At 37.6% G+C, this 27,455-nt stretch overlaps 1 protein-coding gene across 1 annotated transcript; it reads left to right on the forward strand.

Moving 5' to 3' along the window:
• The first annotated feature begins 24 nt into the window (after nt 1-24).
• fhip1aa (FHF complex subunit HOOK interacting protein 1Aa) lies at nt 25-24,993 on the forward strand. Its single transcript, XM_088910844.1, has 11 exons — nt 25-129; nt 2,650-3,306; nt 12,357-12,515; nt 13,517-13,603; nt 14,225-14,392; nt 14,743-14,822; nt 15,227-15,429; nt 15,957-16,952; nt 17,742-17,920; nt 20,224-20,344; nt 21,907-24,993. Exons 1-11 carry the CDS (start codon nt 25-27, stop codon nt 22,137-22,139), a joined length of 2,988 nt encoding a protein of 995 aa, XP_088766970.1. The 3' UTR covers nt 22,140-24,993.
• The last annotated feature ends 2,462 nt before the right edge of the window (nt 24,994-27,455 follow it).

Raw genomic sequence — 27,455 nt, forward strand, 5'->3', positions numbered from 1 at the left:
TCTAGTGGACACACAGTGGACAAGATGCCTTCTGCCGTTGCCAGTGGAAACAAGGATAAGCAGTCCCTGACTCTGAATGGGGTGGATCCCGAAACATGCATGATTGTGTTTAAGAATCACTGGGCTCAGGTAAACCCTTGTCCTTTTCTTCAGCCACGTCATGCGGCTCTGTGCAGGACAATGGGCTGTTGCGTAACAGGGAGGTTATGATGTGTGGCCATCTTGAGTTAGCTGGACGATTTCCATCTGTCCTCATTTAAACTCTCAGATATTTTGGCAGGAATTTGGAACATAAATGAGGACAACCAGTTCGGTAATACAGCACAGCTCTTGGCCTTAAACGCTAACACTTTTTAAATTGCTTTCCTTCATGTTCTTGAGGGCAAGATTTATAACCCACATGGGCTTTTGTTCTTGACGAGACAATCCAGCCTGAGCTTGTAATTGAACTTGGACTCCAGTATTCCATGTCAAAGACGTATAGGTTAGGAAGAAATCAGAGGACTGTCAGACAAGGAAATCAAAGTAAAAGCTGATGAAACTAAAATGTGTTCTTGAAATAATTTTTTTTCTTTATAAATCGAAATGAGAGAAAATACAAGATTTCACAGAAGCTGATTGATTTAGTAAGAGGACATGCCTTCAAGCTTGGTCATTTATTGGTGAGTGAAAATGAAAGGTGACTGTTGCTGTAAATCCAGTTATGTTCACCCCCAATTTGGGAAAGACAGTCTTTCATTTAAAACAGAAATTGTTGCTTGATCACAGAATGCTTTCTCATGCAGTGAAGTATATAGTGTGCCAAACAAAACAAAATAAGCTGTTTTTATTAAAAACAGAAAAAGTACAAGCCCAGAAGATTACAGTTTTATGGTTTAGTGAAATGTGTCAAATAATAGTAAGGCATGTACTTTTGCATAATACAACAAATATTAAATATAAGTTTTGATTTTGCTGCATCTTCAGAAAATGCCTGTATTTTTGCTAATTCAGTAGGAGCATGACAAATGTCTGAAATGATAATGTACATTCAGCCCAACATTAAAGCCAACCCAGGAAAGGATCTAATTTCATTACATTCAATGCACTTCTTGTCAGAATTCTCTTTGAGTGTGTTTTTTCCATCATTTCTAGAGGTTGTCCTGCTTTTCCTAATATTATTGCATATCTCTGTGTTCTGTTGGGTAATTACATTTAAAATAGCTGTTGAAATCCACAAACTTTTTCATTTTTGTTTATGAAGACTTTGGTGATGGTGATCTTGTCTAATGCTAAAAAGTTTGAATTATTTCATTATTCAAATCATATGCTTTCATCTGAAAATGTAACTTTTTTTGTGAAGTAACAGAATCTGCTGTCTTGTTATTTGTAACAAGAGTTGTTCACCTCATATTTCACAGAGGAGCTTCAGAAAAGCTTTGGCATTAAGGACTTTAATAATAGTCTGACTTGTGAATGGGAATATTTACAGTGTCCTTGTTACTTTCCTGTTCATTACCAGATTCAGCAATTAATTTTCTCAGGTAGATACACTGGTAGGTAGTCTTGCAGCTGTGGCCTTATCTTTATTTTTTTTTATGCCAGCACTTTGCTGTGGGCTCACTCTGTTTTGTAGTGTTTATGTACAGTACTGCTGATTAATTGTTCTTCCACTTTGTTAGTACTGGAGGGTTTTATCCAACTGTGAGGCCTATTCATTCATAATTATCTTGTCTCCACTTAGTCCCTAATTATTTAAGATGGAAGAAATCTTCCTAAGTCTCTTCCACCTTAAGAAAGAACAAAGAAATAAAGTCTTTACAATCTTGTGTACAAATCTTCAAAACTCACACTTCTGATTTGATATTCAGTGAGTGGTTTATCATCTCTTCACTTGCATCCCTTTCTGCTGTAATCTTTTATTTCCTTTGTCTTTATCAGTAGGAAATTCATCTTTCTGTGGGTTCATTGCTATGACATCCTGTATCTTGGATGTAGGGTTTTGTAGGTTAAAGGCACTTAGCTAGTTGTGGGGTCCCAGCTGGACTTTTGAACAAGGGCCAAGGCTACACAGTTTAATTTCTTCGCATTTTGTGAAAGTGATAGCAATGTAAATTTAAGTATTTAGGAATCTCTGTGTGGCCAGATATGTTCAGTCGCTAGAAAGGATTGGTATTGGTAGTATATATGAACCATGTGTACTTTATCAGGGTATAGCACTGTCAGAAAATATTTATGTAACAACATTAAAAGGCTTTGGCTCCAGTGGAGATGTCTTCAGGACTTTTAAATAGGCTATATTAAAAATTAAGCAACTATGTTAATATTAAGTTAAAAAAAAATTCTTTTCTCTGTTAAGGCCTTGTCTGATTAGATTTGCACCTTTAGATTTTTATGATCGCCTTCAAAATTAGGGAGCATATTTTGAACAGGTGCCAAACAATTTGGAAAACATGCCCTTAGTGTTATTCAGTCTTGAATACTACACTGGCTGACAGCATCTGTGGTCTTGTGATTAATCTGGGATATCGGCAAGGTGTAAGAGTGTTTTGCCAAATGACATTGAGTTGTCTTCATTTTTGTATTAAGTTGATTGTAAGTGCAGGACACTGTTCCCACTGCTCAGCTACTTGGCCCTGTGTTCTAAGTGACCTGTGCTTCTCCCTGTAGGTGGTGAAGATCCTGGAGAAGCATGACCCCCTGCGTAGCACTGGAGTGGGGCTGGGGGGCTCAGGAGGGGGCACCCGTTTCGTGCCCATCCCAGGTGATGAGGCCAGTGCGGTCCAGAACTATGTGGAGCACATGCTGTTTCTTCTGATTGAGGAGGACAGTGGGCGGGAGGGCGCCATGGGGCCCATCCTGGAATTCGTGGTCATGGAGAACGTGATGGAGAAGCTGTTTGTGTGGAGCCTGCGGCGCGAGTTCACGGATGAAATGAAGATTGAGCAGCTCAAGATGTACGAGATGCTGGTGGGCCAGTCCCGCCAGCCCCTCCTGCACCACAAGCCTATACTGCGACCCCTCATGATGCTTCTCAGTTCCTGCTCTGGAGCCGCCACCCCTGCTGTGGAAGCCGAGCTGGTCATCCTGCTCAACCAGCTCTGCTCCATCCTGGCCAAGGACCCCTCCGTGCTGGAGCTCTTTTTCCACACCAGCGAGGACCAAGGTGCTGCCAACTTCCTCATATTCTCACTGCTTATTCCCTTCATTCACCGTGAGGGCACTGTGGGGCAGCAGGCCCGCGACGCGCTGCTCTTCATCATGTCCCTGTCTGCTGAGAACAACGTCGTGGCCAAGCACATTGCAGAGAACACCTACTTCTGCCCGGTCAGTGTTTCCATTCTCCCCCTTTGAGGCTCTCTGTGTGCGTGTCTCCACTCATGGTTTTATTGTGGTGTGCGTATACATGTTCTCAGGTGAAGGCGTTAATTAAACCACACGTAGAAGGAGTAGAATTTAAAAACCTGTAGGCCTTTGTAGTTACTTGGGTTGTGGGTTGGAATACATTATTGATTTATTGAAATCTCTTTCAAAGTTCCTTTTAAACATTCCCTAACGGAGAGCCTGTTTTTGGTGCAAGAAAGATATTTGGATCAAAGTTAATAGTGCAATGATTGATTCATGTTATGACATACAGTGGATTTTTATTTTGTTCATCATTAAGTCAGGATATTGCTATTTAAAAGATGCTTAAAGATATTAATAAGTACTGTTAAGATACATTTTTTGGGGGGTATGGAGTTTGTTATGGGGTATCAGGATATTTAGGTATACGCAGGTATTCATTCAGTCCTGAGGAGTGAAAGGAAATTCAAAGGGAAATTCAATGAACAATTTCACCTGTCTTTGGATTATTGAGAGGTCTGATTATTTTGCACTGAAGACAACAAGAACATTGTGCAGAGAGATAATGTCACTAACCATGGTTTGTTTAGATCTGTTAGTAATCTTTGAAATTAGAATTATGTCTGCAGATTAATGCATTTATATTTGAAAATATTATCTAACTGTAAGGTACGCCAGTTTTTCAGAATCACCTTTCTGATCTTGTTAGGCATGGGTGAATATTTGATAAAATAATCATTTGGAGTTTTCAGATTTGATTTTAACCTCAGGAAAATTATCCCTATGAGAATAAAGGGCTCTCTTGGTTTCTTCACAACGTCTGTCTTATTAGAACGCAGCCATCTGCCCTGAACCAATTAACCAACTAGTATATTATCTTTTACATTGTTAAAAGATACACAGTTTACAAAGAATGTGAACAAAAATACAGATCAGATGATTGTGTTAGGTTTTCGGTCTGAAATGTGACACACTGAAAACATGTCAGAGTTAGTACTGGGTATGAGCTCACCCTGAGCATGAACACGATCCTGGCAGAGCTGGCGCACATACTGTATCTCTGGGCGGCCTGCAGTGGGATGTTCTGCCACTGTCTTCTTCAGCTGCAGCCTGCTGGCGAAGACTGGCTGATCAGGGTTGGCATGACTGGAAAAACGCGGCCGCCAGCATAATGTTCACCACAACACATACTTGCATATGGACTTTCATTAGACTCATCAAGAGTCAAATAGCACTCAGCAAGGAATACAACACTCCACCACTTGCTCTGCTGCAGGACAGCAGTTGTTAGCCAAGCAGTTTTGGCTAAGCTGACACTAGGGGTCCTTCAGGCCTCTATTGCCTATAAATACTGTAGTTTCACATGTGCTGAATTAGTTGATTAATTAGATAATTGGTGAAGGGATGAAAGTCACATTCTCTCTGGGGTTTAATTTAAACTAAGTTTGGTATATACTGTAAAGGGACTCATGGTGACAGCTGATGTTGGGTTGTGTAGAGTAGGTTTAGTTTTGTATAGTGCAGGCCCTTATGAAATAAAATCTCCATGTACTCAGGCCTCACAAGCCACCTGAAGAGAGCTGGGCTTTTCACAATGGCTCTCCAGTTATTACCCATCAGTGGGCATGGTCATTACTTTTGCTGTTCTTCCATAAATTAAAATAGTTATAATAAATAAGTAACTTATTTTGGCAGTTTTCTCTCAAGCATTAAACACTGACCATCTGTCACTTTTTTAAATTAAATTACATGACTTTAACTTAGCATTTTATTATCCTAATACTACACACAAATTAACATAACTTTCTGTTCACTAATTAAAATATAAATAACATTATGTGCCTAATGACCTGGTATTATATAGCTTATATCTTGTTTTTTCATTATGCATCAGTATGTAAATGAATACACTGTCCTTTTGGTCCTGTTGTTAAAATGTTATATTATTATTATGAAATGCTTATCAGTTTCATGGGATGGGTGTTGAAGTTCAGTATCCTGTTTACATGCCATTTTCAGAAAGTCAGGCATTTATTAGAAATCCACAGAGCCATTTCAGAAAGAATATTTGCCTGCTGTTTTGATTACTGTTTGCATTCGCCAGCACAATTTAAACATCCTGCTAAAAAGCTGCTTTTCTGATATGACAAGTCAGCCAACAAAAAGATTATTTTTCTTTCTGTACTTGACCTTTAAGGATTTTTTTCTATGCTAGTCTTTTATTAGTATGATGTTATTTTTGTATTTCCCTTACTAAGCACTGCATTTTGCGGAACCTGGCGAAGTAAATCTTGACAAAGTTTACGAAGCAGAGAGTACAGCTGCAGTTAAACCTCAGATTACCTACAAGTAAAAGTCAAGCTCAGGTCCCGAATGTTATAAATGAAAGGTATGCAATTTGAATGCCTTACCCTTTAAATAGACATGCCATTCCATTGCTACATCAAAACCCCAAAAAATATTGTGCAGGGGTAAAGACCAAGTATTCTTTGAAAAATGCCACTTCCTAAGTGCAGTTAATTGGTCCACATATATTACATATTTGACAATTTTACCGTTTCACTGAAGATTGCTGGATAATTTCTAATTAAAGGTTAAAAGTGAATTCTTTCCTCATTTTTACTGTTTGGTAATTGCACTTTCACTGGTACATTTAAGAAAAGAAATTGAGTCTCTGTGTAATTCATGGCAATACAAAATACCTTTTAGTGGTGTTGCCTTTGCACATGGATAGCCAACCTAATTCATTTTTCCTTGTATTTAATTACCTATTTGACACAAATGTATCACATTCATAATCATTCATTAGCTTTCCTACCAGTTTAGCTGCGTTTTCTCTTTTACTTTCTTGATGTGGAAGTATGCAAACTTAAAGGCTTCTCTTATTCTGTTCTTTAAATCTTTCTAAATAACATCACTGTAGCTGGAACAACAATTGATGCTTGCAATCGATAGTTTGTGATTGCGTGACATCTACACAGTCACTGATAACTGACAGTGTGGGACTAATTTTCTCATCTGAACATCAAGAAATGAGGAAGAAAAGACCTGTTTTTTTGAATCGCCAAACTCTTTTTACATTTCTTTATTCTGGCATTGATTGTCAAGAAAGAAAAGGAAAAAAAAACAGACATACTTATTTAAGACTTTGTCAGGTGTTAAGACTTTTTAGAGCCAGTAATCATTTTGTGTGCTGTATGCTCTTGGGCAAAGTTGTCATGGTTTGGGAGAGTAACGTACCTCAGGACTCACAGGCACTTGATGGGCTACCGATGCCAGGCTGTTGGTTGTCAAACAGACTTAAGGCTAAGGCCAATAATGCACTGTTGCTTTGGAAATCTCAGTCACTACTGGCTCAAGGTGAAGCCCAGTCTCATGTTGGCTATGTCCAGACTACAGTGCTGTCCTGTACCCTGAACACACACGGGGAAGTGAACACAATGTTTCCAGCAACATTTTTTTTGGAATACATCTGGTTCACTATCTCCATGCAGATAATTACCAGAATCCTATTATTCCCTGTTAATATATTAGTCTTTTCAGTTGGAAAAAAAGATAGTTTATTCCTACATCAAAACTCCCTCTGTTCTTGCAAGTACACAATCTTTCAACTACTTTATACAAGTATTTCTTATACTGTATACTGTAAAGATGTAATCAGCCAATTACAAATGGTATATGAAGATAACTGTAGAGAAATAATAAATGATCACAAAGCCATTAAATTAAGTACCATTTTGGTTAATTGCCAAAATAATATATATTATCTTTCTTGTGAAAAGTTTTGCTGAATCCAGTAGTACTGTATATTTTCTTTGCTCATGGATTATGACCAAATGTAAGTAAGTCAATGCAGGAGGATGGTTTATACTGTAAATGTTCACCACAAGCCATGGTTCCATAGAGGAATTTAGGAAAGTAATAAGAAATTAGAGAAAACAATAAGGTTGGGGTACAGAAAGAGCACTTGTGAAAATGATAGGAGGATTTGTCATTTCAAAGTTGTTTCAGCACTTAAGAGCCATCTTAAGAGAAAAGCTGCGAAAACCTTACACAGCTATAATGCCATCTACTCAGAGAAAAAACCAACAGGGTGCCTCTCTAAGCATGGTACTGAACAGACAGCTTAAACTAGATTTGAGTCACATTGAATTGCACTGGTCAACTAACAGGTGAAATTGTAAGTATTGGCGATAAATGGGTTCAGCATGGTAATAAAATTCTTTCTATTTACCCAATTTGAATATAACAATTGTATTTGTAAAGGAGGGAGGTTGCAAAAATTGAATTAACATGTAGTTCATTTTCTTTCAAAATGTATATTATACTTTAAATAGTCATATACCAGTTTATGTTTTCCATCTTTAAGTTTTAGATTTTATTTAAACTTGGGTTTGGGTTATGGTCAAGGCAAATTAAAGAAACGTCTGCAGGCTCTGGAATCACCACTTGCACACTTACCTCTATTTAGTCTAGTGGTCTAAAGTTCTTTAGCTCTACTAGCTCACATCTTAAAAATCTGAAGGGAATTTTTATTATTTGCTGTCATTTAAGAGAAGCTCGTTTGTCTCTAGGTGCATAAATGGATGGTAGGGTTTTCTTGCTGGAGTCCACATTTTTATAGATACCTGTCACATTATAGAGAGGTTGAATATTTTGGAATTAAAATTAAAACAGTTTCCTGCAATTGCTGCATTTGTCCAGATAGGGAAAAACAAGAACAGAGCTTGTGAGGCAGCTAGAATGTATACAGATATATGAAAACGGATTGCATTTGAAATTTCTGTCATCAATCTTCAGAGTACTCATGATTTCTGTGCACTTGGATCATTTATTTGTTTTTGTAAACATTTTACAAGCTAAACTCAATCATTCTTTTTTGAAAACCAAACTTAATTCAAAGGAAACTAGTAATTAGGAAACAGTTGATTATACAAATGGTATCTGTTGCTGTGAAATGATTAAATGTGAGGTGTGAGCTAGGGCTGATTGTGCTTTACTGTAATTACCTTTAATGTGCTTACATTGGAACATGAATAACACTTTCATGCCTTGGGATTTGGGATTAACTACATTGTGTGTTGTTATTCCCTTGGGTTGAGGCGACAGCTGAAGCAGAGCTCTCCGATTAAGAGAAGGTCTGTGTCCGTCCATTTTTACAAGATGTCCCTGTAAAGGTTAGCACTGTGCTGAATTCATATTTAGTGCCCTAACAAAACTTAATTTTGTTTCAGCCTCTTATTTTTATGAAAGAAATTCACTTTGAGCTGCCCACCTGTATTGAAATCTGAGAAACTTCACCGATGTGGGACATCTGTTTCTTGAATGAATGATGGATGCAGATTTACAATTTAAGATTGTATTTAAGTTTGAAAATCCTGCTTTAAAATTATACAAGAGGCTTCTTTATTTGTAAGGTTTGGGTTTTTGTTACACTGAGCAGCACAAATTGCAGATTGCTTTCTGTACCTACATAGTGAAACTGCAAACACCAGTCTCCTTGAGTCTAAAGCATGAGTTTAGTTATGTCAAATGGGGACACAAGGGAAAGGGTTTTGTAGTAAATAGATTGCCTTAGCTACTGTATGTGTTTAAGCGGTACAAATTTCTGAAAATTCATCATTGAAGTGAAACATTGATTATCTGCACTTACATTTACTTTTAAATACTTTAATCAACAGATCCTTTGTTTCTTTCTATTTTCTTTATTTTTAACTGAGTATTTACTTTGTGTCTGAGTGTAATCTGTGTAGTTATTTATTTTTTTCGGTGACGTTGTTGCATGTGGTGGATGTGAGGAACACCACAAAATTACTGTTGCATTCCCATTTCATTATTAACTCTGGTAAATTAATGAGAATATTAAAATAGTAAGATGCTCGGCAGTCATTCTTGCATGTGAAAATATCAGTTCATCCAATGTATTTGCTAAAAAAATGTTTTGCCACTTCATACGTGGACACTGATCAAAATAATCTAAACATAGACAGCGTCCAGCACTCGTCCAGTTACACTTGTCAGCATTGGTTTCAGCTTGTAGAAAGGCTGAGAATGTGGCTGTAAATTGTTGCAGTTTCAGATGAGCAATTCCCCTGGAACTTAAGGCATTAATGTGATGAAACATGCTTTACAATAATTCATACGTGTTTCTCAACTGGGTGTCTGTGACAGAACCAGGGATGCCCTTAACTGCAAGAGGCAAATTGGAGTTGTCAGTCAAACTGTAGGGCATTAGTTCACAGTATCCTACTAGATCTGTTATTAACCAGAGGGAATAATACATCCTTTAAGTGAATTCCTTGTATGGCAGTGAGGGTGAAGTTTTTGAGCTGACCTTGAATTGCTGGGAGGGATTATGTTATAAAGGCAGGTTTTGCACTACAAGAATGGCCCAGAGCCTAAACAAGTAAATGCTGACGTATGAAAGCGTGTTTGCGTGCCAGATTCGAGTTTGCCCTTTTTTGTTGTGACAGTGTGCTATAGCATTCTTTGAAGTTTCTCTGCAATGACAAAAAAAACACAGCTCACACAGCTGATAACTGGAAAGATTGCTGTGTTTAGCAAGCATTCGATTTAACTTTGGATTTTGTATTCAGGTAGTGACTTTTTAAGTGTGGGCTTTACAAATCTGTTTAACTGCTTTGTAATGAAGTGTAACAGAGTGGACAGTTGGAGACATAGGTAGATAGAACATCTGAGTTAAAAGGAAAAGTAAGAGTGAACATGATTTTTGAAATAATATTTTAGTGATGTTGATGTAATTCATGCATTTTCTGTAGTGTGGTTTAAAAATAAAGTGCATGGAATGTACAAAACACATAGTTCAATAGTGCCATGAAAATAATATATATTACTTAGCATAAAAATTAAACATTTTCATGTTAACAATGTGTATCCAACAATCATGCAGGCCAATGTAAAACTTGAAAAAAACATATGACTCTTTTAATTGAAACGACAAAATCAATACAGATAATCTGATTGGGATATGAAGTTCATATTATTTCAGTGGCACATGAGGAAAAAATGAAAAAGATAACGTTTTGATAGTACTTTATTATAACCTGATAGACAATAAAATGTATGATGTGTTAAATGTTAAGCCATGTTAAAGTAGTCTACTGGACTACTTGCTTTCATGAAATGCATGGAAATATTCTTTAAATCTGCAGCAATCTTTCAGGATTAAGTATTTTACTTCGCATTTAAATTTTATTTCCTAATATTTCTGGGAGTTTCTGCTTCCACGCATTTCATTTGTTTTCCTAGAAATGAAACTACAGGAATTAGATCACAAGATTTTTATAACATTTCACCATGAGTCCTGTTATACTTACGATACACTTATAAAGCAGTCTTATTACTGCTTGTGAAATGTTTCTTCTTCTGCTGACTCTTTTCTGTGCTCCACTTGATGAAAGAGGAAGGCTTTCTTTGGGACTTCACAGTGCATTTGACATGTGAATTTTAGTTGGAGCAAGGGTGGGATATCTGACGGTATAAAACTGGACACAAATCAAGTGGAAAAAAATGATTTGTTTCTCTTCCACTCCAGATTTTGAGTTCCAATTCCTGTAGTTTCATTTCTGGGAAAACTAAGGACAGCACACGGAATTGGAACTCCCAGAAATATGTACAAATACAAAACTCTGATAACTTACATTTTGAAAAGAAATCTGTTTTAAAGGAAATCCACAAAAAAAAGAAAAAATAGTGTTTGTTTTCCCCTGTGGCCTACAGGTCTGGTGTTTAAAGCTTTTCTCATTTGCTTCCCTGAGATAAAATTTGGTTGAAAAACCTCAGCTGTGTTTCTTCAGATTCCCCCCCTCTTCCTCACCAGGTTTGACATACACACTGCACTAAGGCATACAATACATCTCCCAGAGGCGCCGCACTGATTGGAATCCAAACCAATTTCACATTTTAGTTTGTACTTTCTCCTCTGCTTTGGCTGTGGATATGTCCAGTGCTTCTGTCTATTGGGATATCATCGGATCCCAGGCTGATTGGACACACTGTGAAATTTACTGTCCTCGTTAACTCCAGTTCATCAGATTGTATTCATATTTAATCTTTGGGAATCATGTTTCTGTCATTTTGAGTCTGTGTGTGCTTTTTCACATTAGCATAGCATTAAGAAAATAAAAATGACAAGTGGGCTCAGCCAATTGCATACAATTACAATTACAATCCACTTCCAGGACATAGCCTGCCTGAAACGGAGAAGAATCTGAGAATGGGAGGAAGGACATGTATTTTCTATCAGAATTTGTACTTTATCTGAGGACAAGTTGAAAAGGGATAATTGATTTATAATTTTTTGGTACTCAGTTATAACACAGTTCTGAAATACTATAAATCACTGGGGATCTATTCACATCTTAAGAAACACCTTAAGCACATTGTAAGAAATATTGTTTATTGCATTGTTTTGTTTGCTGAGGATCTTAAGATGCTTGGTGCCTGCAGCAGATGAGTGAAGCTGTTTGCTTGCCCCACTGTAATTTTATAACATGAAGTGCTATAACTAAGATGCAATTAAACCTTCAGTGAAGGGACTTAAGAGAAAGGTCATATTTCTATGAAGTTTTCAGTTTCATTTAAAGAACTCAATTTATCATATGAAAGGAAAACCAAACACAAAAGCAGCATTGGATGAGGGTTAAAAAAATGGAAAATCAGTGTATTGTAAATACATAGCACCTAGGACCACCCAGGAGTAAATATAGGACCATTATATATATATAGACACAGGCCAGGTGTCTTTATATACAATTCTTTTAAAAAACTGCCTTTATGATGAATATCAAATGGGTTCTGACTACTAAATTAACTGACCGAAATGTCTGACCACCATGGACTGTGGTTCTATTATTTTGCACTTTAGGTTTGCCTCTCATTTGTCCCAAGTCTTTCCTCACCGAGTCTGTTTAAAACGTCTCCGCCATGGCTACATCTGCCTAAGTACCACACTTTGAACAGCCTACAGGAGCCTGTTGTACTGTGTCTCATGTCCCCGTTCTCCTGCTCAGGTGCTGGCGACAGGGCTGAGTGGCCTGTACTCCTCCCTGCCCACGAAGCTGGAGGTCCACAGTGAGGAGTGGCACTGCCTGCACAGGGAGGACTGGATGCAGGTCCCTTCGCTGGTGCAGTTTCTGAACTCCCTTGAGTTCTGCAATGCTGTCATACAGGTGACGTCTCCAGCCTCTGTGACCTTCACCGTCTTAAAGAAGCTATTAAATATCCCAGATTTATGAAAAACAAAAATCCGACTTGACTTTTGTTGGTGTCATCAAAAATATCTGACTACAAAAGATGAAATTTGGTGCTGTGAGCTATAATTGGGCTTCCCTATACACCTCAGCATGTGCATTTCATATTTTAATGTCAACTGTCCCTGTCATTTATTCATTTAAGTCTCCAGCTGTAATGTAAAGTATGAATAGACTGTTTTAGTTTCCTTGCACTGGCTCCACGTAGGATTTCAGAATAAGATTCAATATACTGCTGCTCATCTTTATGGGCTTGAACCATTTGGTTCCTGACTACAGGAGTGAACTGTTAATTCCATTTACTCCTATACTCCTACATGTCATTTGCACTCTTTGGACTCTGGGCTTTCAGTTCTGAATGTGAGGCTCCGGACACCAGGAGCCAGTGATTTCTGTTTTGTTTTGTTCCTGTTTCTTGCTCTGAGACTTCAGAATAATCTCCCAGTCCATATTAGATCCTTTATTGTAAATCAATCAATTCTTGTCATAAATCTCACTTTTACAATATATTTCTGATTCCATTAATTTGTGTATACCTGTCTTTTGTTTCACTGTTTTATGGAACAGCACCTTCAGATGAGGTACCATGAAAGGAGTTATTTAAAATAAAGGCTGTTATCATCATTACTATGATTTTGTAATATGGACTAATTTTCACTTGAGATTGAGATGAAATCATCCACTTCGTTCCACTTTGATCATTCTTTGCCCAATTCTAATCAAGATTCATAGAATTAAGTATCAGTGAAGCTCTTGGCCTAATCTCCAGCACTGCTTTTGAGGTTTGCTTTTTTACTCTGGAACAGATAGGCAACAAAGCTGTTGCTGGGATACTATACGCTGTGACTGCTGCTAAGAAGAAGGTGTTGCTGCCCAGCAGACTGCAGAAGTGTTTAATCATGCTTGTGTTCTTGTCCCAGGTGGCACATCCTACTATCAGAAACCAACTTGTCAGCTATATCTACAATGGCTTCCTTGTGCCTGTGGTGGCACCAGCTCTTCACAAGGTCAGTGAATATTCATAGCAAAAAGCCACCGATTCCTGTCTGAACTTGCAGTAGTCAGTCAACGTTTAATTAATTAAGAAGTTCAAATAAGGTTTAACGTGCCCATCAACAACTTAAAAAAAAAATCAGTTAAATTTTCCTGTGTGGTCACATTAACATTAAGGTTTAACTGCATATAATTCATGCTTTTTTATGATTTGAGCAATTCCCTTTATTAAAAGACCAGCCACTTGTCATCTATATTGTACTATGTATAGAAAATAATAGAAAGTATGTATAGAAAATGATACTCTTTTGTTAGAGAGAAAAGTTCACAGGGTAAAAAAACCAACAAAACAGCTGAATAAGTGATGAGTTTTGATGATTTTTGCGTTAGTTGCACCGATGCAGCACTGCTGATCATAGCGGGGAACATACAGGGAATTATTTCGAAGGTCACTTAGCTTGCTTATGTTGGATGTAAAGGAGGACACAATCTTTCACAATCTTTGAAGGATTGCATTTCTTATCATTTGTATATGTATGAAGTGAAGGCAATTGATGAGGCCAGACTTGTTTTGGACTTTGAATGAGCTGACTGCGGCTCTGATGATCATAACAAAGAGGCTGCGTCTCTCCTAGTTGACATTGGAGGAGGTGATGACCACAACGGCCTACCTGGACCTGTTCCTGCGCAGCGTCTCTGAGCCCGCCTTGCTCCAGACCTTCCTCAGCTTCATCCTGCTGCACAAGCACGAGAAGGTGCACATCCTGGACACGCTGGTCAGCCGCATCAACACCCCCTTTCAGGTCAGGGGCAAATGGGACTCTGTTGGAAGGAGGAGGGATTGGAGGAGGTGGTGGGGGGGGGGGTGGCTTTTATGTCTATAGGCGATACAGAATGTACAAAAATATATCAATTATATTGTGACAAATGAAGACTGAAATAAAATGTTTTTTCATAAAATTAAAGTTAATATTTTAGCATATAGCAATGGCTACAACTAATTATATTGGGTTTGTGAATACAGTATCTACTTTTACTAAATCCTGAATGTCAAGTACTGTACTGTAAGTGATTTTTGGTAATTGTTGCATCACTAAAGACAGGAGAAAGCAGTTTGCACTTGTAAATGATGTGTTATTATATTTTGTTGCAGCTTGGCACTGTCTCTCTTGCCTTGTTTAGGACTCTGATTGGTTTGTACTGTGAGGATGTGATGTTACAGCTCGTCTTAAGGTGATTATACCCCACTAACTTCCTTATTGAATTGTATTTCTCTTCTGTGAAATAATGGTTTGTGACAGTAAGTCATTTTTTTATCAAATGGTCTTCTGAAACAGAATAAAACAGCTATTTAAAAATGTTGGAAGTATTTTTCTTATTTTTTAAAACTCTCACAGATTTATTGTAAAACAATGTTTTGTTTCTCTTATTAATCTGTTATTCTTTGCTTTTTTCTTGGGGATTCAGAAGCAGTCTCTGAAAAATTCTTATTTCAGTTTGAAGATGAGTTTATACAACATGTCTTGACAGGCAGTTCTCTCATTGAATTTAATTACTTACACTCCCCTTCAAATATAACTGCTCAAACACAGCATGGTTTGCCAGGCGATTCAAGAGAGCTGCTTTTACATCTCCAGGTACCTGATCCCTTGTAATCACATGATGCTGAGCCAGCGTAGAGTGGTGAGGGAGAGGGATTGCTACTCTGTGTCTGCTGCCAAGATCCTGGCCCTCACTCCCTCTTGCTGCCCTCCAGAGCTCAGCCCACTGCCCCGGAAACAACAGCTAGACTGCATCCTCTGGTCAAAGGGCACAGACAAGCCTCAGGCCAGCACCAAGGGTAAGATGACAAGAGCTGGGAATTACACACTTAAAAAAAGTACAGGAACTGTGAAATGGTCGAGTTAAAAAAACAACACAGGTGTTATGAGAATAAGTGTGGAGTAAGTGCATGTGGAAACATCCAAGCCTGTGATTAATTGCTGTTCCATGGAGAACAGGATTATGTTGCATGATTATGATCTGATCTTCTCTAAATTCCTCATCAGATTTTCCTTCCCTAGCAGCTGACAAATCTTTGTAATTGCTTTCGCATTCCTTTGTTTCTAAGGGGGGGATTATACTTCAGCACAATTAAAAAGTCACTGTCTTTTTATCTTGGGCATGTTTAATCTCTCCATCAGACATAATATTTTAAACAAAAATTGAAATATTTCAGATTCATTTCATCAGATACTAAGAGATTAATTTAAATTATTTTTTAAAGTAACAGTTCTGTTCAGGGTTTAATTTTTTCCTTTGGTTTTGTTACTTTACATATATATAAAAACCAATTCCTTTAACATTTCCCTCTTATTTAATATACAGAGCAGCCATTTTCAGATGATGACAGGCAGGAATATGCTTGTATCATGGGCTCTGAGACTGTCATGGATGTCAGCTACTTGCACTACTTGTATGATGCCCGCAATGGTATAACGAATTGCATTAGGGCCTGCAGAGTCTGGTCTGCCCCCTATGATGGGAAAAACCCACCTCCTGAACAGTACCAGCCAGGCTTAGGGGAGGAAGCAGGCAAACAGCCGAATCCAGCACTGGCCCAGAGAAAAGGAAGGAGCCAGGTGCCGTCGGACCTCGGCACCATAGGGGAGAGGGCCATCCCACTGGAGCTGGAGTGGGATGATAGCTATGACACTGTCCTGTCCCCCGATGGGGGCGAAAACGTCCTTCACAGCCTCCTGGAGGAGAAGGAGCCTTGTCCAGTGGAGCCACCCAAGCACATTCAAGAAATGAGGAAGAATGCCATTATGCTCATCAAGGGATCCTACATCGAGGAGGGAGACTTTCAAGATGACGTCATGGTGTATAACCTCATCGCCCAAAAGGATGCCCAGGATGGCGCGGAGCACCGCACAGCCTCTAGACCGCCGGAGCCATCGACTCTTCCACTGAGCAATGGCCTGGCTCCTACGCAACAACCTGGCACCATGGATGAGCAGAACAGGAAGAATTCTGGCTTGAGCTCGGAGGGGAACTTGATCAAAAAGAATAGTAAAACAGCAGCTGATCACAAGCTCTCTGAGGCAGACCACAACTCCAACTTGCACACTATGTGCCTGGGTGGGGAGGACCTTATCTCCGAGTATGATGAACTTATCAAGACACTGGGGGCGGAGCCTGTAAGTCCAGTTAAAGGGGAAAAGGAGTTTACAAACCCCGTCACTCCTGTAGAGGATGATATGGACTTTGCCTCCTTTTCTGTTGACACACCTGAACCAGAGAAAATACCTTCTCCGTTTGGGTCAAAGAATCACACAGGATATTCTTATAGTGGGAAAAGGAGCCCTGGAGTACCTTTCACTGGTGAGACTTTATGTGCTTTCATGATAATATATGAAATCACTCGATTTCAATATTTCAACATCAGTTTTATATAAATGTGTATTTTACTTAAAGAGTAGAGCAAAATTCTTGTATCGCAGTATAAACAGTGGTATTAATTTGTAGTAAGGAGAACAGTATGTGAATTTAAGAGGTCTTTCAGGCATTTTTAATTCTAGTATTTATCTCTTGTAGAAAACAAAGCAAGACAAATAGGCTGTTTTGAGGATAACAATGGTTAATTCCATTGCAAACATTGAGGCCGTTGGCAAATATTGAATGTAGTCAGATACAGGTTCTGTAACTGTGTAAGAGAAATACAGTTTTTGCTGGAAAACCTTTTCAATTATGCTGATAATTACAGCTTACACTGGAAGAGGCAGCCATGGGTATTTTTTGAGTAGAAGTTGCACTGTGAGAGACCATAACAAGAATTCGTTTGTTGTCTGTCACAGGGGGAGGGTCACAGTTTTTTTTTTGTTTATGATTTCCCTCACCTAACGAGGACTATAACAGCTTAACTTCTGACCTGATCAAAACAGTGGCAGGAATGTTATCGCTTTCGATTGCTTCAAGCTTCTTGTCTGAAATCATTAACTCGTCCATTTTGCTGTCTGATGCTTGTACAGCAGTAAAATATTTGAACAGTGATCCTACAGGATAAAGGCAACATGATATTCAATTGACATAACACCTGCTGTGTGCACCTCAGTGGCCCAAGTTGACCCCAAACACTTTCATTCATCCTGGCCATGTGGTGCTCTTCTGCAGGGCCATTCATCAGTGTGCTGCTCTCACGACTGGAGAACATGCTGGAGAACTCGCTGCACGTCAACCTGCTGCTCACAGGGATCATCGCCCAGCTGGCTGCCTACCCACAACCCCTCCTGCGCTCCTTCCTGCTCAACACCAATATCATCTTGCAGCCCAGCGTGCGCTCACTCTACCAGGTACTGCTTCTCTCACTGCTCTGCCCCAGGGGACTCAGGAAAAAGCTGCCTGTGAATCCCAGCAGACTGGTTGAAGCAATGTGCAAAAATCAGATGAAATAATGCAACTTTCATTATCCCAAACTATTATGGAAACTAAGGGAATGTTTTCCCATTTAAAATGTAACTCAGGTGTTTATTTTTTTAAAAATATTTTCTGTATATATTAAGGGACATTAGATTAGTAAATATATGTAGATGATTAAATGCTAGGATGACCAATAGACCTTTAAAGGAAACAAGGCTTCTGCTATAAATTGTGTCTCTAGACCAGGAGATGACAGTTTTCTCTCTGGACAAGAATTATCCAAACCATTGCCCCAATATTTTGCAGAAGCCACTGTCCTTCTGAACTGTTAAACTGAGATCCTATATCTTTGGCCATTGAAGATCCCATGGCACTGTTTCTAATAGAAGGGGTGTTACCCCATGGTACTGGCTAAAGTTCCTCATCAGCTAGTGAAGGAATCTCTTCAGCCACTCAGCAGTGTGGGTCGTGGCTTTAAATCCTAATAGGGACACTGCTGTTGTACCCTTCAGCAAGGTACTCGACAGAACTGTCTGCAGTACATGTCCTGCTGTATAAATGGCCATTATTGTTTAAAATTGGTTAGCTGCCTTACGTGGTTAAATAAAGGACTGAATAAAAAAGGTTCACATCAGTGGGGAACAAAATAAATCTCCTCCTGTGTAGCATTTTGCGATCCTTTATTTGAATTATTTTTGAAGTCTTACCTATGAATGTAAGGTTACAAAGGTGCTTACAAATGTTTTGTCAATATAGGAATGAACATGAATATAATTTTTTGTTTGGTTCCTAATTATAAAAATAAACTAAACTCTTCACTGGAGAGAAACAGTTAAGAAGCAAAGTGTATTAGATCAGTACATTTGTTTTTTTTGCACCACCTACGATGTGCATTAAGAATGCAATTAGAGAAGCAGACAGCTAAATTAGAGTGAGCTAAACAAAAACACGAACGCTTTTGAACATACTCAGTGTATACTAGAAGTTCAAACCTGGTAAAGCACGTTCATTTCAAAATCTAATTGCTGCTTTTCTGTGGTCTCATGTTTCGTTAAATCAAGTATTCCTCTGAGCCCGTGCCCAGAGATTTCTGTTTTGACTGATGTGGTTTTTCTAATTGATGGCATAAGCCTTCAGAGGCATAAAAATGCATATAATAAATATTCTTTCAAGAACATTATACATAATTGACATTATGTCTTCTTGCTTGAGATTATTTTCTAATTTAGGACCTAAATTGGCTGTATCTGTCTGACAGCCATGTGTACACGCAACAATAAACCACTGACTGCCCTGAAACCTACAGTACAGCTATCCTCACTGGTGCTAGCAGTGAGACACTAACACTATCATTGCTATTACACAGAAAGAGTGGGTTTACAGGCAAAGCACATCAGTGTAAGGATTCCTGCAGTATGTGTTGTTTTTTTACATTCATCCAAATTAAACAGTCACAGACTTGTTGTGATAGGCATATTAATGATGCAGTAAATTTTATACATTATAATGGCTGATTCTGTGTAAATTCAGTTAAAGGCCATGCAACATGCAACAGTTTGAAGTTGCTATGCGCATAAATTCTGTGAATCTATTAGATTCAACTACAACATTGTTCTCTGTATTAACTGCAGTATAAATGTATGTTATTGTTATTGATGAAACAAGATACCTAATTTCAATTCTCATCCACAACCTCCTGAGTAAGCAGTTAGACTGGATGGCCTCTGTACTGTACATCATGTGAAAACACAAAGATGAACTTGTTCAAGCTTAACTGAATGTCCATATTAAGCCTAAAAAACAAAATTGTAGACATTGATGTTTTGATGACAATAAATCTTTTTTCTTTTAACAAATCATCAGTTCAAAAACAATTTCAATAAGTTAAATGGAGAAATTTGTAATGTAGTCATTTTACCCATCATTTTACATCTCCTGTCTGTATTGTGTTGACATTGTATTCACAATGATGCTATGAATTTAATAAGCCTGCATTGTGCATTTTCACATAATGTTCAGGCAATCATTAAGTCTTAGCTGCTTATTCAGGATATGATGGACACTGTTTTTTTTTAATATCTTGAAAGCAGCAGCATGAAAACACCTTTTTGAATACTTCTGTGGAAGATGCCAGAACAGTTTCATTGCAAGGAAAGACCTTTGTGCCCACACGAGATATTGATGTTTGTAGGTTGTCTGCTTGCTTTAGAGGTAATACTGTATGTATGATCCACAGGTACTTGCATCTGTGAAGAACCAAATTGAACAGATTGCTTCCACAAAGGCCGACTTCTCCGAGCTAGTGAAGGATGCACAGCAGTACCTGCTTTATCAAGAGGCTGCACTTAGAAACAGAGGTTAGCTTTATTTTTTACTGGGGTTTTATTATTCTGGGTCAAATTTATCTAGATTTTCTTTCTGTCATCTGAGGTCTTGTCAATGTATGACAGCTTTTAGGTAGTATTAGAATATTCGAAAGGAAATAAAATCATGTAACCTTACACTCTGTGGTGTCTTTTGAAAATATCAGTGCAAGAAAGCAAAAGTAAATAATAATTTAATCAAATAAGCAAAATCATATTAATTACAGATTATTAATATTATGAGCAGTAGTGGCACTTATTTAAAATTTTAACAGGAGTAGCTTACTTAGAATAAAAGGTCAGCGTATTTTCTCACAGCGACTAATACCTTGATGAACCAATGCATCACCTGTAGGGCTGTGACTTGGCATTTTTTCATTGTTGCAGAAAAAGCAACATAGAAAGGAAGACCTCAGCATGGAAGTGTTGTCAAGCTAAAATAATGAAAGATTTATTGCAGCTTCAGTGACATTTATGGTTAAGTTGGCTTTGTCAATTTTTCCTTTCAGAGTCAAGAGTAAATCTCCCTTTTTCCTAGACCTGAGCAATGCTTGACTGTCAGCAGTATTTCGTGGTTTCAACAGCTGACTGATTGCTCATAACAGAGATAGGCCTGCTGCTGCACCTAACTTTCCATCGGTTGGCTGGAGAAAGCACTGCTAACATTCAGTGTTTTCACCGCTTTCAGGGCTCTTAAAGGTGCTAACATATTCACAAGGCCTTGTGGTGAAATACTCCCCAGTTACAGTTCTTGGATCTCATGGAGTACACAGCTGTGCAAGTCTTTTTGCCATGTCCTACTCGTTTCACTCTTTGTATGGAAACAAAATCCATATACATTTAATGGCAAAGTTGTACAGAAACATCACCCGTTTTATTTTTAACTTGTGGTTAATTTTGATAGGCTGCTTTTTGTAAAACAAAATACTGTACAAATATTTTAGCTTTAATGGACGTGTAGAGAGGAACAAGTGATATTTATGCTGACAATGAATCTTTTAAATTGAGTTGTTAAATTCTCCTACAACCCTTCAAATTTGCTTCTTAGATTAGACTTAATCTTATTGGTTTTTAAATATTCTGATCAATATGAGTTATATATTTCTACATGATGAACATGTTCTCACCCAAACTAAACTGTAATCAAAAATTGTATAATAGTAGAAAACACAAGTGGAAGCTTGTGATCTGAGTCATTCAAAATAACCCTATCACACCCCAGCCTGATATATTAATTAGGCACTTACTGTACTATCTGTTGAATTTTTGGCAATGGGACATCATTACAAAAGGTCTCTACTCTTTCAGATATATCTTTGAATAAAAGAAATCTTATCTTTAATGAAACGCGTATCTCCTGTAACATTAAGTTTCAAATGGCTTTAAAACAGACTCAACAGTTCAAAAGTGTTTAAGCAGTTCCTTAATGCTGTTTTTTTAAACTGGGGGGTTGTTTTGTGGTATTTCTCAATAAAATATGCATTATGACTTTTTCTGAAAGTTGGAAATAAGCTTTCTAGCTCCTTCTAAAACCCAATTGTATGGCTTTCTTAAAGATATCATCCAGGACCTCCTTGTTGTGGAGAACGGACAGAAGCTGCAAGACGAAGAAACCAGAGCTCAGCTGTTGCCTAGCAGCAAGACCAGGAAAGCCCCGCAACAGCCCAAGATTCCCCCACAGGCAAGAAACGTTGTATTTGGAACTGTTCTTTTTATGGAATTTCTCAAAGAACTTGCAGCCATTGCACAGGAGCACTCTATTTTATCATACATTCCAGTGGAAGAATAGAGTTTTAATCAAAGCTTGTTTTTATGCCCATTTTGTATCTGGATATTTTATACTTTTTGAGGACTTTGAAAGTTTTATTTTTATCTCATGTTCCTGGCACTACTTGATGAAGAAGATACCTCTTTGGTGGATGGAAACCTTTTTCTGTCTTAGACTGGAAGAGACCGGGGGTTTACTTAAGGCTGGTGAATCATTCCTTTCTCATTTTACCATTTCAGAGATGTCATAAACCTCTCACTTTTCTGATAAGCAATAACTTAAGACACTCTCAGAATGGTCGGCAGTAGAGTTGCATTTGTTAGACCTCTGATTATCATTCTACTGAGGACTTGCATTATGAGCTGGATTTGTGCTACAGGTTGACAAGCTCAAGACTCAAAGGAATACATTAACACAGTTGATGTGGTATTAAGATATACCTTCTCAACTAAAGGAGACATACGATTTCATCAAAAAAGGATCCATTAACTTTGCTTATTAATTTGTGATCTGTTTCTTGAGATTTACACAATAAGGACTCTAGCTTTCTTTAATTTGTGGCCTTGCACACTACTGGTGGTACTCATCTACCTATGTAGATCACAGAAAATCCTTTGTGTTTCATATGTATTTTATAGGTAGTGACTTTGACTTTGATTTTACAGCATTCAAGGGCTTAGTTAAATTACGTTTCTCCTGGAGAAAACCTGGTGTGTTGTAATGAAGTGATTATAATTTCATTTGCTGAGCTGAGGCAAAGCCCTTGTAGAAAGGCTACGATATCATTGACAATGAGTTCAAAGGATTTTCGAAAACTGCAGTCTCTTGAACCTGCTGGTATTCGTTCATTGAGCTGCTTCGTACCACCTCTAGTATTGGTTATGACATTCTCAATTTAAAAAACTGACTTCATTTCAGATCAAAATGTGTTTGATAACAGACTGATTTGTTTGGATTTGATTTATTTGGTAGCCATGTGTTGGATTTTCTTTCAGGTGAAGGAAGTCAAAATTACATGTAGGCTTACTGGGCTCAAGGGAACCATTGAACTAAGTACATCAAATCAAGGAACAGTGCCGGATAAGACTCCGCACTGCCTCTGTCGTCCTGAAGGATACTCACAGATGTTATGAAGAACATTCTTAGTTGTGTATTCATTATTATCACAGCTATTGTATGTTTTAGATAAGACCAAATTTACTAGAGCACAGTAGCTACTTAAAATCCCTTGTCCAGTGTAAGAAGAAATGGAATCTTGAGTCATGATCCATCGATCGCCTAAAATCAGAAACTGGATTTGTAATCCTTGTTACAGTTAGCTACTGAACTTGAGTTTAAGAAGCCTGCATGTAAACAGAGAAAGGAAAAATTTTACAAGTACACCATCACAATCACTGTAAACAAGCTCACCACTTTGCAAGGGAGTGTATGAAAGTAAGTGGGCTTTACAAACTGCAAATGCCTTAATGTTAAAGAGTTTTGGATGATGATGACTAAGAGCCTCTCTGGAAATTTGGGTTTGTCTATGCAGATGAAATGTATTTTGGGTTCTATACTGTACATGTAAGCCTTATTTTAGTGCTATTTGCACATGTATATTGTAGTAAATAAGAAAACATCTATGCAAATTCTAAGTAATATTATTGGGGAGAGATTTTACTACATTATATTTCTTAGATGGGGAAGGGTATTTAAATGTTTTAGTTTTTTTATAGAGAGCAATCAAACTCAACTATTTTTTACATAAAAATCTGAAAATTGTTTTGTGAAGAAGCATGCCCTTTATGCTTTACGTGCTTATCATTTTGTAAGTATAATGTTGAGGAGTATTGTACAGGGGAGCAAAAGACCCTAATGTGAATTCAATTCAACAAGAAGGGTCTGCCTCACCTTTAATACATGAAAATTTCAAACTGATCCAGTTGACGGAACTTTAAACTCAATGTCGGTTATTACAAAATATCAAATGCGATTTGTCCAAATATAGCCATAGAAGGTTGGTTACTTGATTTTAACCGGGATCTATACTGACATGAAGAAGTCCATTTGACAAAGTACAATAAATATTTGAAATGTGGTTCTATCTTCTCTGAATCATTAGATAAGTTAAATTTACCAGGGAGCTGCCAAATGGCCCACCATCTTTTGGAGAACAGAGTGGCTGTTGTAGAGGTTGCTGGTTCAGATCCCCGCTGTGTGGGGCTGTTTCAGCAGAGAAGTGAAATAGCCCCACACAGCGGGGATATTTGGTCTTCCTCTTTGTGCTGGAATGAGTGTCAGAGAGGTAAGCTGAATTGGTTAACAAATTACAGGTCAGCATGTGTGGTGGGAGACGACACTCATAAAAATGGCAGTTCCCAAAAACTAGGAAAAAATGGGATATGAATTTGATCTAAATAATTTGCACATTGTCTAATTCCAGCACAATGCTGATAATAAATTTTGACTACATTGTTTTTTTCTACTTTTGCTGCCATCACCCATATACCAGCTGTGTAGTGCAGGGGGAAGAAGACTGCCAACATGATGAATCTGATCATGAAATCTTACGACAAGCTGTTTTTTTTATTTTTATTACTTTCCATTATTTACTTTCCAGTGAATAATGTTTATTTCATGAAGAGAAAGCTGTCTGAGAATACAGAAGTTTTATTAAAAAAGAAAAGACATTTTTAAGTACTTTTCCTACCTACTGTAGTAACAACTGCGTAAGTTATTTTATATAATTCATTCCAAATATTTCCCTTCTCTGGATTTTATCAAAACATTTAAATGTCCACTAGAATAAGAGGTAACCAACAACTCACATTCATTTCTACATCCCAGTGTCATGGTCTCAGAAATCATGAGTAAAACAATAAAGTTTCCTGTTCTATTAAAATGTTGTATATATCAGTTATTGATTCTTGATTGATGAAACTGATAAATATAGGTTTTTCACTCTCTGATGTGCTGTGAATTACAACAAAAAAATTTTTTGGGATAATGTGAAGAGCAATATCTTTTACAGGTTTAAAACAGTAAAAGATCATCTAAATGTACAATTTCAGCCACAAAGATACAAGACGTATAATGGTCTTCTGGAATCTAGAGAAGAGCAACCAGATACATTCTTGAGTTGAAAGGAATGTCCTGCAATGACAGGCTAAAACATTAACCTGGTTTTTAAAATCAACCTCGTCTTGAACTGTGGAGACAACAAGAGGACCTGATTCACATATTGAAAATCAACAGTTATTGACAAGCTCAGCCTAATATACACAAAGACAGAAGTGAAAACAAGGTGGACGCACATTTAAAACTGACAATTATTCACACAAATGTTGTGTGAGTATGGTATATTCCCAGCTGTACCAGCTTCTGGTATATTAGTGGTACTGAAATGGCTGAATAAGATCCATGGATCATTTAACTACTGTACAAATGAAACAAACTAATTAGATGGGCCAAATGGCAGCATCTTGTCTGAAACCCTTCTTATGTACTAATTGGATTAGAGGAATGGGTGAGTATAAGGATAGATTTCTGTTTCCTTTCCTATTACAGCCTTGCCTGAGACACAAAGTCACATGTTTTTAGTAATTATAAAAATAATTTGTAAAATGTTCATAGTAATAAACATGAATCAACCTGTTAATTTTGATTCATTAAAGAATAAAAGTTTTTGAAGGCTCCATAATCAATTTCTACTTTGTGAGTAAGCTTGGCCTGATTAGTGTAAACACTGCTGTACTGGCATTTCTATTTGTCAGAACTTTAGTTTAAAACTACAGTAGGTCTACCTTAAAAGATGCAATAATGGGCACTTTATGAATGGGGATTAGTGCACCCATGTAACCGATCCTCTACTGTTTTTCCATGTCACCTGGGTAACCATTATCACAATTTTCGTGATCACAAATGTAACTGAAAAATGTGACCCAGAAGAAAAGTAAATAAACAAAAATCCTTTTAGATGTCAGGAGTTGGAAGAATTTCCTTGTCCTAAACAAAACTGGAACCACTGCATCATAAAGCCTTTTAGAATTCTGCTTTCAGAGCTGTGTCCAAAAACACCTTCCACTGGCAGAATTAGCTGGGTCTTTGTCATTGATCTCAGTGTCTCCTTGCTGTGCTCTCCTGTGTTTTTTTGGAAAGGTAAATTTGGATGGAATCCCACTTTCCCCACTTAACATTAGCAAATGTATATTCCAATCAGGGCCACTCTATTTTTAATAGATCCTGAAGTACCCTATGCTGCACACCAGGAATTTCCAAATCCATACATTAATGAAAATGTATCAAATTGATTTGCATTCGCTCAAACCTCATACTGTACTTACCGCTTGGATCTGATTTTTAGTTTTAGAACTGCAAACTGTCACTGCTACTGGCTTGCACACACTGAAAATCACTTTGAAGCAGAGATCTACTGAGCTACACAGAAAGAAGTAACCCATTTTACTTCATCACTTGCCTTTCATGTTAATTAGCAACCGAAGAAGGTGAACACGCATTTCTGTGTTTCATGCTTCTGCACGTTTAATTAAACTTGCAATTACCAAGCAAATCTAAACAGCTTCCAGCAGGCCTGCTCTTGCAATAAAATGAGAAGTGGCTTTTGAAACATATCTGTGATGACTTTTTAGTTTTTCCTGTAGCTTTAGTAGTGTAGTTCCTGTAGTTTTTTGTCTCGGTACATTTTTAAAAACATTATGACTTCATTTCTAAAAGTTATTTCTTTCTAAGTGTATGGAAAAAGTAAGATACTTTTAAAACTGAAAATTTTCCAACGATACTAAACATATAAATACTATCCTATATCAAACAAATTATGCAAAATTAGGGAGCATATTTACAAATTCCAAAACAAGGTCTTGCTCCAAGACCTACACTATTTAGCTAATGAGTTCTGAAATGCGAAACTGTAATCTCTTCCATGTGCTGTTTAATACGCTATTAGACGTTTCAGTTTAGCACAGGATTAAAAAAGGCAGAGCAGTGACTGTTCTTTTGGGTTTTGTTAAACTGCTAAAAATCAGTAGACAAAAAACACTGATCGTCAGATCTGCCCTGATTATCTAGCTTCCTGGATCTTTCTTTTTGTGTGAGAAAATCAGATATGAAGCAGGTGCTGGAATAAAAAGTTAAACTCTACTCAGTTCAACTTAACAGTATTCTATTGTCTAAGTATTGTCAGGAAGACTGGGGGTTAGCAGTGTACAGTATATGGCCTGCTGGAAGATACACAAGCTGTACGTCTGTGGCTTATGCTCTGCACCAGGTTGCAGACAATAATAACCCTTCACATGTAATGGTAACTCCTCTCTACCATGTATACTGTAGTAATGTATAGTT

The sequence above is a fragment of the Atractosteus spatula genome, chromosome 1 (assembly GCF_055471065.1).
Source record: "Atractosteus spatula isolate fAtrSpa1 chromosome 1, fAtrSpa1.hap1, whole genome shotgun sequence".
NCBI classification, from domain to species: Eukaryota; Metazoa; Chordata; class Actinopteri; order Semionotiformes; family Lepisosteidae; genus Atractosteus; species Atractosteus spatula.